Genomic DNA, 16,646 nt, shown 5'->3' on the forward strand with positions numbered 1-16,646 from the left:
GAAATCGACCCAAACAATCTGTAAAATAGTTTAAATGTGTCTTATCCATCACACTCCGTGGCTGTTATTGGTTCATTACCATCATCAGTAACAAGATTAATATTCTTTATTTACAAGTATCAGTTCAGAGGGTGCTATAAAATTAATCATCATTATTATTATTAATCAAGTAAACAGAATAGATGTTGTAATAAGCAAAAAGGGGAAAAACACATTGTTCATGTATTCTACTTCTTTCCAAGTACTTCCAGTTTTCTTTGTGGTTCTATTGGTGTTGTTCATAATCTGTTTGCCTCTACAAAGTAGGCTATGCTTTATTAATAAGTTAAGCCTATATTGTGTACTATATTTGGTACTTCAATATCACTTTCTTAAGCCACATTTTGCGTATTATATGAGAAAAGAACGCTTGATTACGGTGCCGTTGTCTGTTTTAGCACATACTGCCATCTAGTGGTAGCAGGTTTTCTCAGACAGCTGTGTGTGTGTGTGTGTGTGTGTTCTTGTTCTTCTATCCCGGTGGGGACTTCAACCTGAATGCACACAGACTCGTGGGGACTCGTGTCACCGTGGGGACCTAAATTGAGGTCCCCACCGGCAAAGCCCCCTAGGCACCTCCCAGACAGTGTCTAGACCCGCCCCATGCAGTTTTTTCTGAAGTCCTCATGAGGACCGTTTTCAAGACAAAAATCTGTGTGAGTGTGTATCTATGCGCCCCTGGTGGTCACACAGAGAATTGCTGTCCCCACGAGTCACATTGTTCTTGAAAAGTGTGTCACTCTCTAGCGCCCTATTGGGGGTATTGGTCAATAATGAAATTAAAGTATTTAGTAATAGTAAGATATGAGTTAATAGGGTATATATATATATATATTTATACTGGATATTAGTATACTATTTAGTTATTTATATTACTTTATAAAATAAACATAATTAAATAAATTTACTGTTGATACACTAGAATGAAGATTCTGGATAGACTGAGCCACAAACTAAATGGGGGGGGGGATTATATACTAAATCTAAATCAATTAATTAAATTAATTAATAATTCATTAATTAATTAATTAATTAATTAATTAATTAATTAATTAATTAATTAATTAATTAATTAATTAATTACTTAATTACTTAATTAATTAATTAATTAATTAATTAATTAGTTAAAAACACTCCAAAGTGATTTTGTTAATGTAATTATAATACATTATTATTTCATTACTATAATATGTAATTATCATTTAATTCTAAACTAATTAAATCATGATCAGTAAATGATAATAGTTTTTCCACTCTGGGATACCCTTCTGACAGAGCCTTTCTGCATACATTACACAGAATCAAAGAGGAGCATATATATATATTAATAAATGAACAGGCCCTGACAATATACAATCTTTGTTTCTAAAATTGGCAGCTGCTGTTATTTCTAATCTTCTGGCTTTTTTAAGTATATCACAAATGGGATTCAACATATTTTGGTCTGTTTTTGTAATTCCTTTGCACAAATGGTGTGATATTTGATACACACATTCTCTGTGCTCTCTCAAAAGCCTTAAAAGTGAACTACTAACACACTATTTATAAAAATGTTTCATGCCTTTATTATCTGGTAAATGCTAGCCGCTAGGCTAACAGAGCTGCACATGACACCCTCATCATACCTCATATCTCACAGTATATCAGTAGTCTTCAACACCCTGTGCCTTACCTCTCCCTAACCCTAACCCTAGCAGCACATTACACCCTCATCATACCTCATATCTCACAGTTTATATAGTCTTCAACACCGTGTGCCTTACTAGATGCTGTGAGCTAGCAGAGAGAGACTGACACTGCTTTAGCAGAACTCTCAGCAGAAGAGCGCTCAGTGTGAGAGAACGGGCCAGACACAGCTCTTCTCATGAAGCTAACGGAAGTGAACAGCACAGCGTGAGAGATAAACAGATGTAGAAATAATCTACTGATCCAGCATCCAGATGTGCTGCTGTAAAGCAGAAGAGGGGCAATGATGGCTAGCTAAGAACATGGCTAATGCCCCTGTGCTGCTGAGGTAAGCATGTGCCAGCGTCTGCGCTCCCGTTCCCAGTGTCACAGCAGGAGCAGCCACAGGCCACAGTGGAGGACTGACCATCACCAGTCCTGTTAGCAGAGCAGATAATAGAACCAGCAGGGCATGAAGCAGAGGTGCTGTCAGCATCTGGATGTGGTGGACCAGTACCCTGACCCTAACCTGACCCGACCCCACCCTAACCCTAATGCTGTCAGCATCTGGATGTGGTGGACCAGTACCTCTCCCTGACCTTAACCCTAACCCTAGCTGCACATTGACCTCTGGGTCCAGATGTTGGTGAGAGCAGGTGCTAAATCATTATGGCTAATCTGACCAGGTGAACTCAGATCCTGGACATGATGAGCACTGTGTCATAATCACTAGTCTAACACACACCAGTGTATGGATGTATGCAGTACTGTGCATGCAAACGTAAATGTCTACAACACACTCTTATTTCTGTTTAAGTTAGGTGTTACTCTAAGTAATTTCATGTCATTGTGGGAGAATCTGCTCCAGTGCTGAGCCGGAAGGGTTCCCAGTGTGGAGAAACTGCTTCAGCGTTTGTTGAATTATTTTTACTATGTGTTATTCTTACCATAAATGAAATCACGTGATAGTGTTTTTAACTTGAATTGACAGTTAATTTATGTAGTTTGCAAATAAAGTCTCTCTCCATTCTCCTCTACCTGGCGAACTGCTGTTTAGGTGAGCGCATTTACATGTACATTTATTAATTTAGCAGACGCTTTTATCCAGAGCGACTAATGAGGAATACAACAAGCAGTGTGTCTGGAGAGAAAGCAGTAGCAAGAGAAGTGCTAGCAATACATGGTGTCAGTCATTATCTTGAACAGCAAGGAGAGCACTTTCTGTGAAGATGTTTGTTGTTATTTTAACAGTAGTGAGGAGGAGAATGCAGTTAAAGAGTTTCAGAATCAGTATAGACAGTTTCTAAAGGACGTTATCGTGTGCGGAGGCCTCGTATCCATAATAAGCCTCACTGCTTTCAAACCTATTTTATTTATTTGATCTCCTCTCAGAGGGTAAAAATAATATCTGTTCTGGTGAGTACAAGGTCTACTAATATTTTTTTTATTTTTTTTTATTTTTATGAATGTCAATCTTTTTGTGAGTTGTTTTAAAAGTTCCAAATTGGTTCCATTCATTAATGTGTTTTTTTTTTTAATATCACATTTAATATGTATTTTAACATCTACATTCTGAAATTTTATTTGTACTTAAAAAAAAACATATCTGAATTTGAGCAGAAAATGTATTTCTTTTATAACATAATATATCCTATACACTATATTATCAGAGCATATGTGCATACATCATTTTTTAAAATAATACAAAAACTGCACAAGAAATTTTTTTTTTCGCGGGTAATAAACATAGCTATATATATAGTGCGCCGAGTGAATGTCAGTAATGGCGGACCCAGATCACACAGAACCTGAGGTTCGAGTCCCCACCGCGACCGTCCCCTCCCCCACTCTCCCGGGTCTCACACACACACCCCCCGCGTCTCACACCTGCGACACTCAGATGCTCGAGAGGCAGGGATGAGACGGACACGGCGAGATGGAGACGAGAGGAGACGAGACATCCGACGAAAAAGTAAGTTTTTGACTTTTTGTACAAGGTTCTCAAAATAATATGGTGCTGTTTATTTAACTTGCATTGTTTGCACATATATCGTAACGTAAATGTCACGTCATTTTATTTTCCATAGCGCTTTTCACATTAATCATAATCTCAAAGCAGCTTTGCATAAAGTATAGATTAATCTACCAAAATGAAAATAATGATAGTCTAACAATAATATATTAATTAGGGCTTTAGATTCCTAAGAGTCTTAAGCTCATGTTTTAAGGCCACAGTTAGGATTGCATAGGTGACTGCATTTTTTGCGGTAATCCGCTTTTAAACTTCGCCTAATTTAATATGTTGTTGTCTTTGTTACTTCTGAAAGACATATTTTGCGTCCCTGTTACTTCACCTAGATGTTTAGCTCACTTTTGGTAACATTAATGTGAGATGGCCAGGAGTTGGATCTTTTGCGGCCTACACGTGCAGCCATGAGGAGTCTGAGGCCAGGCCTGAGATTCATGCGTTTTATCACTATAAACACTAATAATGGGTTTCAAAAAAGCAAGAGGGAAGTTTAATAAATTCAGAACAATTTTTTCTACTTCTGTAATGCAGTTTTCAAGATCAGACAATAAATGGCATTTATTTTCAGTATTGTATTGGCTTATGTTACAGTGTCAATTACTTTAATACATTGCCAAATTTTATCATTGCAGTTTTAAATACAGTGTAATGTGATGTTTGACCATGATGTCTGACTGTCTATGACACTTGTGCTTGCAGACTAACGTTACGAATGGCAGCTCTGGATGCACAGGTGAGATAATGCAACGCATTCTCACTCTAGGGCGTCAGTTGCTTTTGACGTCGCGTCTACATCGAACGCACATGGCATCCTAGGGCGTCATATGCTGACGCGCCTTCTGGCCCATATCTATCTGCGTCTCATATTGACGCTAAAGGGTGCCATGTGCGTTCGATATAGAGGCGATGTCAAAAGCGTCAGTATATGACGCCTTGGGCATTCTCATCCTAGGGCGTCATATACTGACGCGCCTTCTGGCCCATATCTATCTGCGTCTCATATTGACGCTAAAGGGTGCCATGTGCGTTCGATATAGACGCGATGTCAAAAGCGTCAGTATATGACGCCTTGGGCATTCTCATCCTAGGGCGTAATATACTGACGCTTTTGACATCGCCTCTATATCGAACGCACATAGTAGGTTACAAAACACATTTTACTCATTTGTGGTACGCTATGTCAAATTGTAGTGCGTCATTTATTACTTAAAATAGCCTAATTCTTAAAGCTTATATATGTAGCTTAATGAGCCAGAGTAACCAAGGTTTTTAAAAGCACAATCTTGGAGAAAAAGAAATATCCATCATAGCCCCCCATGCGCCCTCCTTTCATTCTCTTGCAACACCATGCCAAGTTCATGGATGTGCATGAAATTCAAGTTTTTAATCTGCTATCTTTTGTTTAGGTAAATAATGTTTTAATTAATAACCGGTCAGTTTAAATAGAAGTTTAGAGGCCACTACATTATCACAAAGTAATTAAGGGATGATTGTAGTAATTAATATAATCTAAGGTTGATTTTTGTAAACTTACATTTTTTTTGTTATAACTTGATCTGTACATTTTCTTTACGAAATTTTAGAAATTAGAAATTAAAGTCAAGTAGGTGATTATATCTGCTTATTTTAGTGAAAAAGTTCATTTAAAAAAACATTTCAGTATTTTTACTTTTTTGTTAAACATTTGAGACGCTTTCAAAGGACAGAAGATTTGGTATTGTGGCATTAAACGAGATAAATGTCTAGCCATATGATCATGTTATTGTGAAACCAAGTGTACTTTTCTTCATGTTCAATATAAAGATAAAAAAATACCTCGCTGATATCTAAAAAATGTATTTTACATGCATTCATCGTTGGTGAAAATGAATTTCTAATGGCTAAATAAATTTGGCCAATTATCCCTAAACTTGACATGTTAGTAATGTCCAGTTACTGAACCACTGATATAATTAACTTCGTGCTGAGGAAATACAACATGTTGTCCTGTGTACTGTCAATTTCAGCCGATACGATAGTTAAGTTTTTGTTGTAATTTTTTATCATTGTATGAAATTAAAAGTCACAGTTCACATTAAATTTGTGGTAAATACAGGTTTTGCTAAATTGGTGTCATTGATATCAGCCTTATTTTGATATACTTATTTTAAATGTATTAGTTTGTTATTCGATACTGATGATTCTCTTGTTTAAGCCTAATCCTATAGACCTTATGTAGCTCGTTGTCTTTTGTCTTCCGGTCTGTATTTTCACAGCGATCTTGTCTATTTATGAATGAACGGCTCGTTTTAAAATCTTCCCGTTCTACTGACATTTGTTAAGACATCTTCGTTAACTTTACATTAAGAAAATCCAATTCAAAAGCTAATTACTCCTGGAGAGCGAATGCCAGAGAGATATACAGAGCGTCCGCAAAAACTGAAGTTCAAAGACAATATTCTAAAGATGCAGCGCGCTTGTTTCTCTGGTGCATAAGGGCTATAGTAGGAGGAAGTAAAATGGAAAAATATTTTAAATAACAATACTTTTTTTTGTCTTTGTGATTTACATTGCAGTGAATGATGTGACAGATGATGTGACAGATGATGTGACAGATGATGTGACAGATGATGTGACAGAAGAGAAGACAAAGGTAGGCTATATCCACAGATAAACATATATATATCTGCCATCTGAAATTTTCTTATAGAATGATCATTTTTATCAAGCTTGTATATTTAAGTTCTGTAATTTCACTTAAATGACAATTAATAGGTAATCTTCATTGTCATTTAAGTGAAATTATTGAATTTAAATATACAAGCTTGATAAAAATGATCATTCTAGAAGAATCTGCCATCTGCCATCAGGGTTATATAAATAAAACTGTTGGTTGAGGTAAGGGACAAAACAGTTTTAGAAGTTAGTTTTTAGTTTTTATTATTTAATACTACATTATTGTAAATTGATATATTTCTAGATTAAGGTCTCAGCTAATGACCCATATAAGGGAACAGGTTTTTCTGAAAATGAAATAACTTCGTTAGACGCATTAAAAAGCATGCTATTTTAATTTGATTCATCCAACAGCAGTATAAAGTATGTTATAATGTAATTATTGTGTTCAGTAAAGGAGCTGACTGACTAACTGATTGACAAGACAACAAATTTATCAACTAACTAACTATATAGTTGGCAACCAACTGAACCTATACCGGACAAACACAATTGTGACCCTGGATCACAAAACCAGTCTTAAGTTGCACGGGTATATTTGTGGCAATAGCCAACAATACATTGTATGGGTCAAAATTATCGATTTTTCTTATGCGAAAAATCATTAGGATATTAAGTAAAGATTATGATCCATGAAGATATTTTGTAAATTTCCTACATCAAATATATAAAACATTTATGGATGCAGCACAATCGCCAATAGAAATGGACAACTTTAAAGGAGATTTTCTCAATATTCCGATTTTTCTGGACCCTCAGATTCCAGATTTTCAAATAGTTGTATCTCAGCCAAATATTGTCCTGTCCTGACAAACCATACATCAATGGAAAGATTATGTATTCAGATTTTTGTGGTTTTGTGGTCCAGGGTCACAATTGTGTTACAGGACACTGTATCCATAACTAAGACATTTCTAATTTGAGAAATTCTATTTGAATTCTATTTTATCCTTTTATTTTGCTGCTCTTTATGAGTTGTTCCGTGGAATATAGGGGATCCCCTGTGGCTCACATGGTAGAGTGTTTGCTGTCAACAATAAATCCTTATGTGAAGGTTCAGTTCTGGAGGTAGCATAAATGGCAAAAGAAAAGCTTCCAAAAACCTTTTTTGTTTGTTTGTTTTGTAGGTTCAAAGCTGTCACTTGGGTCACCTCCAGAAACTTAGAGCACATCACAATGCTTGTGAAAACCGATACATGAAGGCGCACACGAAAACTGTAAATGATGAACGGGAGAAGACCATGTTTTTATATCAGAGCATGAAAACAAAGGTTAGTTGTATTAAATGCTTTCGTTTATATATCTTCGGTTGCTAGGTCATTCTTATGTTTGTAAAACAAGTGAACGTTGGGGCATTTTTCAACATCATAACATTGAGCTTGCCGTTTTCAGTCAGCAGGCCCTTCTAGTCAGCAGTTGGCCCACACATTGGTAATTTGTTGGCATGCAGTAGAGGGCCTGGGTTAGATTTGAGCCCAGGTCACAGTGCTCAGTCTGCACCCTAGACAGTGAGCCACAGGGTTCCCCAAAATAAAGCCACAGATCCGCCCATTGCAAGGCCTCTTCAGAAGCCTCATGAATGTTCTTGATAGCTCTTCTTCCCTTTAAAACCGAGAAGTTTTAGAGTCTGCTGAACTAATTTCCCAGCAAAGCTCTGACATCCAACTTCAACTGGCTCGCACCGAGATCTCCCGCCATTGCTCCAACACATTGAGACGAGCTCTTCATATTTTGCTGTATTATCCTGTCAATCCTGTCTTTAGAGGACAGTTAGTTCTATCAAAACCACTTGGTTTCGCTACCAATGTCAACACCATGCTTGGGCGGAGCCGTGGGATATGCGATGTTCTTTGGGAACTGAAGCTGCCTTCCTAGGTCAACCTGGCACTGCCAGTCCTGTGCTGTGGTGAACAGTCCTCCCTGAGGAGATACTTCTGATAGGTTTAGCTAGATCAATTTTGAACTTCTTCAATGACACCGAAACATTCTGTGCCTATGTTCATTATGAGTGTGCACATAGTCTGGAGTTTCCCATTGCCCCTCGATGTCTTCTCTAGGATATTAGGATATGGGGGGGGGGGGCCCACCTTGGCCCGCACCTTGAAACTTTGAATGCTTGCTACTGCATTGCTCCACTTGTCCCTTGTGCCACCGGTGTTTGGTGAATCATCAGACCTCTCAATTCTTGCATGCCTTGATGCAAATACAGACTGTGCTCATGGTCATTACTAATAGATTCATCCAATAGGGATGCTCATCCCACCCGCCCAACTCCCCCCTTCTTAGATGGCTGTCAGAAGAGTTATTCACTCATCAGATGATCACGCTCGTGCTATGAGTGTCTGCGAAAAAAGCGCCAATAATATCTGAATGCAGAGCAAATGAGAAACCTGTGTTGCTATCTTTTTTCTTTTGTTCATAATCTTGTATTTCCTTAAGCTCACATCTTCATGTCTGATCGGATTTCTTGACATATTTCTCTATCAGCAATGAATCGACTCAATGGTTATAATTTTTTGCTATATTCATGCATTGCTAATGCCACTACTACTAGTATTGCCACTACAGTCTGAAAATTAAGTTGCATAATTATTTATAAAATCTGCACACTGAATGTTTCACTTTGGACAGGCATTCGTAATTGCAGTATGTTTGTTTGTCTTGTCATTCCTGATCAAGACTTCTAACTCGTACGTTTTATTCACAGCCTGACAGGAAAATGCTTGGTTATGAAACCGAAGAATCAAATTCAGAGTTCAGCGAGTATATACCGGACACAGAGGATCAATCAGAGAGTGACAGGTCAGCAACGGAAGAGAGTTTAGCAAAAAATGTCAAACAGCAAAAGAGAAGAAAGTTTCAGTCAAAAGCATCAAGATCTAAACCATGTAAAAGAAAGCGTGTGACACGTTCTAGTTCCTCGGCTACCAGTGGAACCAAAGATTCCTCTTCATCTGTTGAAAATGACACTGGACAATCCTCTTCATGTGACGAACATGACAACGGCGACTCCTCTTCATCGGATGAGCATATCAGCGGCCAATCCTCTTCACCTGATACTTCTAATGTGAAGGTCATGATGCTGAAGAAGAAAACAGATGGCGGCCGACTATACAGCAAAAAGTACTTCTGCTTGTTCTGCTCTAAACCATTCAGTAAAATGGCTCGCCATTTGGAATCAAAGCACAAAGATAAGCCAGAGGTGGCAAGAGCAGTTGCATTTCCGAAAGGGTCTAAAGAGCGAAGATTACAGCTGAGTTTATTGAGAAATAAAGGGAACCGTTGTCATAATACTCGGGTGCTTAAAGAAGAAGGACTGGTGATACCCCGACAGCAATCCATTGCACCAGTAACAGCAAGTGATTACTTACACTGTGTAAACTGTGAGGCCTACTTAAAGAGGAAATCATTATGGAGACACATGCAGAGATGCCATCTTAGCAAAAAAGTCAAAGGAATGAAGCCAGGAAAAACTCGAGTTCAGGCCCTTTGCTCGTATACTGAACCAGTTCCAGAGAGTGTGAATGCACGATTTTGGAAAATGGTGCTTGAAATGCATGAGGATAAGATAACAAATGTTGTCCGCAAAGAGAAAATCATATTAAAATTAGGGCAACATCTCTTAAATAAGCATGGCCATGATGTCACAAAACATGAATATATCAGGCAAAAGATGCGCGAGACAGGGCGACTAGTTCTCCAAGGAAAAGAGACTGGCAAGTTGAAGGAGGTGTCAGATTTCTTTGTACCGGCTAATTTTCCCCATGTGATCGAAGCAGTTCACAGTGTGTCTGGCTTGAATGATGAAACGAACACATTCAAAGCACCATCTTTAGCACTAAAGTTAGGGCACAACCTCAAGAAACTGGCCAGCATTATTGAATGCGAGGCAATGATGTCAGGCGATAAGAATGCTCTTAACAATGTGCAGGCCTTCAAACAAATCTGTGACACTAAATGGAGTGAGTGTGTGTCATCCCAGGCCCTCCGAAATTTGAGCGAGGCAAAATGGAACTCTCCGCAACTCCTTCCCTTCGCTGAAGATGTGAAAAAAATGCACCAGTATCTTGACAGACAGAGTAAGGAGTACCAAACAAAACTTGAGGAAGAACCCAGTAACAAGAACTGGGCAGAACTTGCAAAAATGACACTTTGTCAGGTAATACTTTTTAATCGTAGAAGAGAAGGAGAAGTATCCAAGATGTCCCTTATTGCTTTTACACTGAGGGATACCTCGTTGACTCATCCAGATGTAGAGCTCGCTTTGTCAGACCTTGAGAAGAAACTTTGTGAGCACTTCCAAAGAATTGAGATAAGAGGCAAACGAGGACGAAAGGTCCCCATTCTTCTCACACCGGATATGCTGACATCGATGGAGCTACTTGTCAAGACTCGCCGTAACTGTGAAGTGCCCGATGAGAATGTGTTCATGTTTGGAAGACCACAAGCACTCAGTCACTTCAGAGGATCAGATGTTATTCGTAAGATTGCTCAAAGCTGCGGAGCAAAACACCCAGAGGCATTATCCTCCACGAAACTGAGAAAGCACATGGCCACTATGTCCAAGGTGCTCAACTTAAAGGACAATGAAATGGATGACCTCGCTGACTTTCTCGGACATGACATCAGGGTCCATCGGCAGTATTATAGGTTACCCGAAGGCACATTACAGCTTGCGAAGATAAGTAAGATTCTTATGGCCATGGAACGAGGACAGCTATCTGAGTTCAAAGGAAGGAATCTTGATGAGATCCAGATTGATCCACAAGGTAAAACAGGCCTGAGTTAATAACTAAGTAAATTCATTTACACGTATTCCTCCATAGATGTTTTTTTTTTGTCAAATGTTTTATAGAGAGAGTACTGATGGACAGTGATGGATCAGACTCTGAAAATGAGACTGGAAATGCTGCTTCACCTTCAGATTCAGCAGGTATGTAGTCAGCTACTGAAAGGGAATGATGGGAAAGCTAGAAAAGGCTAGAATATTACTGGAAGAACAGTTTGAGTGTGCTTACTGATATTTAGGATTGCTTGTTTAATATTCTTTTACTAAGAGAGCTATTATTTGTCCAGACAAATCCATGGAGTCCACTAATGAAGTTGAACAACCATCCAAAGGTAATACGATTTAAATTAAACAGGAGGATTATGAAGACTTCTGATAATGTTTTCCTTTTAAAGAACCAGTACTTTATGATTTGCATGGTTTCACTTGCTTTTATTTTTTTTCATATCATTTCATATCAAAATAAACCCCAATATATTTGGGAAATTAGATGTATGGCACAATTACTGGTATCCATTTAGTCAGCATTTTGTGCCATTACTGTATATTATCTGTATTTAAAGTCTCCTCTGTTATACTCATATGTTTTATAACAGGCAAGGATAAAGAACTGCAGCCAATTGGCAAGCACTTGGACAAACCACACACAACAAAGGGTAAGCTGTTTTTCAAATGTCTTATGAAATGTCACACTTTCCATTTTTTGTGAAAGTCAGAATTAAGTCATTTTAATTGGAATCTACAAAGAGACCCATTTATATTGACAACAGGGTTCCCTTAAAGGGTTAGTTCACCTAAAAATGGAAGAATTCTGTCATTAATTACTCCCCATAATGTTGTTCCAAACCCGTAAGACATTTGTTCATCTTTGAAACACAAATGAAGTTATTTTTGACGAAATCTAAGAGGATTCTGATCCATTCATATGCAACAACGCCATTGCAACTTTCAAGGCCCAGAAAGTTAATAAAGACATTATTAAAATATGTGCACAAAAGGTTTTCTCATCGCTTCATAACTTGGACTATTTAACAATGTCTTTACTTCCTTTCTGGGCCTTGAAAGTTGTAGTGACGTTGCTGCCTATGTAAGGACCGAATCCTCTCGTATTTCATCAAAAATATCTTCATTTGTGTTTTGCAGATAAACTAAGGTCTAACAGGTTTGGAACGACATGAGGGAGAGTAATTAATGACAGAAGTTTCATTTTTGGGTGAACTAACCCTTTAAATTTAATGTGGAGGTCAAATTTGGTGAAAAGTGGAAAACGTCTTTGTTTCAGTGATCTGTGCTGATAGAGCTTTGTAACAGCAGCATGGCAGATCCAAAGTGGAGGAAGTGCTTATTTTACTGGCTACTTCTCTCCATACGGCGACTGTGTACGGACCATTTCTTAATCTACAAGTGTTGTATTGGACAGAACTGTCTGAGAATTCAGGCTCGCGACTAGATACCCTTACGGAATGAAAATATATTTCCAATATTTATGATCAATATATTATGATAAGTATATGGTGTAAATATACTTATTGGAGAAATGTATTCACAATATATTTACACTGTAAAATGTCATTAGTTGAGTGTACTTCGAAAACGTGGAAAACATTTATGGATTTGCTTAAATTTCAAGGGCGTTTTAATCAAATTTGAAAGTTTCTAATAGAATGACATACAAAAGAGTGTCGGGACAATGACTGAATTTATTTGTATTTATTGACTGAACTTTACTGAATAAATACAAAAAAACATCAACTTAACATAGAAGTTAATAGAAATCACTTCAATAGATTTCTACATTTTAAATAAAGCAACATGCAGCATATTCTCAATGTTTCTTGTTCTTCTGCTGATGTTATAATGTTATAAAGTCGAGAGCCCAACTAAAATCAAACACTGATCACAATCTGGTGACTAATATTATGTTATTTTCAATAAATCATCAACATCTAAATATCAATCTAAATCTAAATGTTAATTCTCAGTAAGAACTTGTGTAGACGTCTGACAGAAATAAAGTCAGTCTGGTTAGTAATAAGTGAAGTTGGTAATGCTGTTTGTGGAGCTGTTTAACCCTCCTCTGCTGAGATCTTCACAGACCTGTTAGTGTTTAATGTTCTGTTGGGGTTTAAAGGGTTTGTGCTGAAGAACAGAGCCTGTGCTTCAGTCCAGCAGAAGATCAAGAAACATTGAGAATATGCTACATGTTGCTTTATCTAAACTGTATTGGAGTTATTCTTTTTTAAATGCATTTATTCAGTGAAGTTTCAGACATGCACAAAGTATTTACAGTTTAATAAATAGAAATAAATACAAAGTCTATCATTGTCCCAACACCCTTAAGTCTTTGTACTAGTAACTTACAACTTTGATTAAAACACCCCCTTAAGAAATGTAAGGAAATCTTGTTCCTCGTGTTTTTGAAGTACACTCAATTAATGACATTTTACAGTGTAAATATATTTTAAATATATATTTTTCATAAATGAAAAGTGGCAATACCTTGTGTATTATTCAATATATTGTATTTCATATATTTTTCAGTATATTTACACCATATAATAAATTGATCATAAATATGTAATTATATTTTCATTTCCAAGCAAAATCCTTATAATTGTGTTTTTTTAGATGTGTTGCCGTTGGTCACCGTGGGCCAATATAATTTAAGCTTGGGTAAACCCCTCCCATTATGTGCAGCTTTAATTAGGTCCTATATCGTAAATGTTTCATTTCTAAAGGCTTAAATATGTAAAGAAAAGAAAAGGGAAAGGTCCTACAAATTTACTTCAATTTCAATTTCCCAAGCAGCCATTTATGGTTATGACCAATAAAACCTAAATATTTTGTCATGTTTGGCTTGGTCCATTTTCAGCCCAGATCCAATACACATCTTAGATAGTGACTAAATTACCAGCGATATTTTTGTCAAAATAGTCCTTTTTTAATACAGTATCAATGTTTATATTGTTACTAGGTATCATGCTTGCAAACATGTGCCAGAATTTACAGATTTTCAACCATGCGAACTAGATTTTAGCAAAAAAGTATGTATAAAACTGAGACAATGAGAGAAAAACTGAATACCATGTATTTATTTGATGTTATTCACGTTCATGTTGTGTGGGTTAACAATTACTTTTATCCCAATCACAATTACTAATAGCCTATTTATTTTTCTTTTATTCAGTATCTACACAAAACCCACGGAGAAAGTGGTCTAAAGAAGAGATCCAGGCTGTGGAAAAAACTCTGATGGACTACATCCACTCTGGGAAGGTTCCTGGTAAAGCCCAGTGCATGGAGTGCATTGAAAGGTCACCAGCGGCACTTCGGGGGAGAAGTTGGGAGGGGGTGAAATTTTATGTTAAGAATCGTATTGATGCCTTAAAGCGAAAAATGTAGAAGAAAAGGAAGATGTTTGTTGAAGGCAACAAGATGTTCAAAATGTGTTTCAAAACACAAGTTAAATAAATGTTCAAGAGCATTAAGAAATTGTAGATTCTTGTTTTTGTTGTAATTACCCAAATTTCCAAACTTTTCTTGGGGAGGTTTATGGGGGGTTGTACATCAAATGTCTTCTACTCAAAATAATTCAGTGTGGTCCAAAACTGTGGCACATTTGCATAAAAAAAAATTAAAAAAAGTAATTATTGCGAATTATTCCGCAACGCATTAATACACATCGCAAATACAAATCATTGGGTTTCATAGGTTTCTGTGCGTGAAATATTTTTAGGATGACGAATAAGAAAAAACACAAATAGCAAATGGCAATATATCTTGCAACCCTGTTGAATGCCAGCATGTGCTCTTGTTTTAATTCAGAGTTGATTCCAGTATGCACAAATAATTATTCAGCAAACACAATGATACCCGTGAACATTTCCTGCTTGCCATACAACATGACTGTCTTATTTATCCAAATGTAAACCTTTTCAGATTCTCAGTTGAAGAATAATAGATTCCTGTTAAACAGGAAGTGAGGTGAGGCTGTTGTCACTGTTTACATCCATACAAATGCTCTATTCAAATACAAGAGTTTATGGGAATTTGTAAATTGTAAAATAAAGTAAAAATCCATAAAAATATAAATATAGACAATTCTCCCTTTTAAACAACTCTTTAATGATGATGTAAACTTAATATTTATTGTTTATCTGGTACAAGTTTAAATTTGTATTAAAACTAGATAACCAAAAGCTAACTCATAATAGCGCCCCTCGGTGGTGGTTTGGGGTAAGACACAATAGGCAGGTCCCCACCGGAATAGAAAAACCAGACAAATATTCACCTTTTTAAAATTAAGAATTTCTGAAAAAAAAGTTGATTTTTGGGATTCAAAAATTCCCCCAGACACTTCTGACTAAAAATTATGGCTTTATTGTATTTAGAAATTGGTGTCCCCACGTGTCACCTTCTAGTCAGGAGTCCCCACGACGTAGCAAAAACAAGTATGTGTGTGTGTGTGTGTGTGTGTGTGTGTGTGTGTACCTGTTTTTCTATCCCGGTGGGGACTTCAACCTGAATGCACACAGACTCATGGGGACTCGTGTCACACTTAAGCTTATAAATCATACAGAATGAGTTTTTTTGGAAATGTAAAAATGCAGAAAGTTTTCTGTGATGGGTTAATCAAATAGGATTGCCTCAGAAACGAGTCAGTGAATACACGCGTGTCAGCTGATCCACAACTCTACCATGTGAATAAGAAGCAATACAATAATGCCATGAAACTTTTATGTTCACGCTGCCATCTTGTGGTACTATGCAACACTTACACCTTATGTCTCAGTTTCTAGACTCTTCTTCTTTCTAAAACGCATATGTGGATACAGTGGATAATTTAGAAGTGTATCCGTACAATTTAGATGCATATAACACTTGTTTTGTTGATGAAAATAAAAAATGTAATGATCATTTTGATTGTGCATGTCAGGGTTTGCCAACAATGACCAAATGACACCACAAAGACCTGAAATCCACACTGTGGCGATCAGCCAACAGCTCCCACAAGTAAATAATGATCTCAAATGAAGTAAGAGGATAGAGTATACAGTTTGAACAGCATAGAAATAACTATGTCTATGAAAAGTTCCCATAAAACATGAAAACGCAACATGTCTGTGCGTGTGTGTGAGAGGGTGGGTGTGTGTGCGTGCGTGCGTGTACCGAAACTCAGGTTTCTTCAAGGGAATTTTCTCTAAAAAGTCTCTGTTAATAAAAACATCTCATAAATGACAGCTTATTTAGCCTACTTTCTTAATAAAAATCTGAACATGATAAACATCGCCTGTATGTGATGACAAAAAGATAACATGCAAATGACAAAACGTTTGAAGTAGCCAGGGGTGTTAATATGAACCCATTTTTATCTAAAGTAAATAGGAAAAGGATTAGTTCACAGATATC

The 16,646-nt window shown here is 37.0% G+C and overlaps 1 protein-coding gene across 2 annotated transcripts; it reads left to right on the top strand.

The window, feature by feature from the left end:
* Positions 1-3,487: 3,487 nt before the first annotated feature.
* LOC308694504 (uncharacterized protein) lies at positions 3,488-14,724 on the top strand. 2 transcript variants are annotated; one of them, XM_081372069.1, is made up of 9 exons: positions 3,488-3,676; positions 4,433-4,466; positions 6,289-6,365; positions 7,576-7,719; positions 9,156-11,217; positions 11,304-11,381; positions 11,525-11,569; positions 11,834-11,893; positions 14,425-14,724. In XM_081372069.1, the coding sequence occupies exons 1-9, from the start codon at positions 3,641-3,643 to the stop codon at positions 14,637-14,639; spliced, it is 2,751 nt and encodes a 916-aa protein (XP_081228195.1). In that variant the 5' UTR covers positions 3,488-3,640; the 3' UTR covers positions 14,640-14,724. The 2 variants fall into 2 exon arrangements, with proteins under 2 accessions (XP_081228195.1, XP_081228196.1); XM_081372070.1 differs by lacking the exon at positions 7,576-7,719 and having other exon boundaries at positions 3,490-3,676.
* Positions 14,725-16,646: the final 1,922 nt, after the last annotated feature.

Source organism: Scardinius erythrophthalmus (genome assembly GCF_964197995.2).
Source record: "Scardinius erythrophthalmus genome assembly, chromosome: 8".
In the NCBI taxonomy this organism is placed as follows: domain Eukaryota; kingdom Metazoa; phylum Chordata; class Actinopteri; order Cypriniformes; family Leuciscidae; genus Scardinius; species Scardinius erythrophthalmus.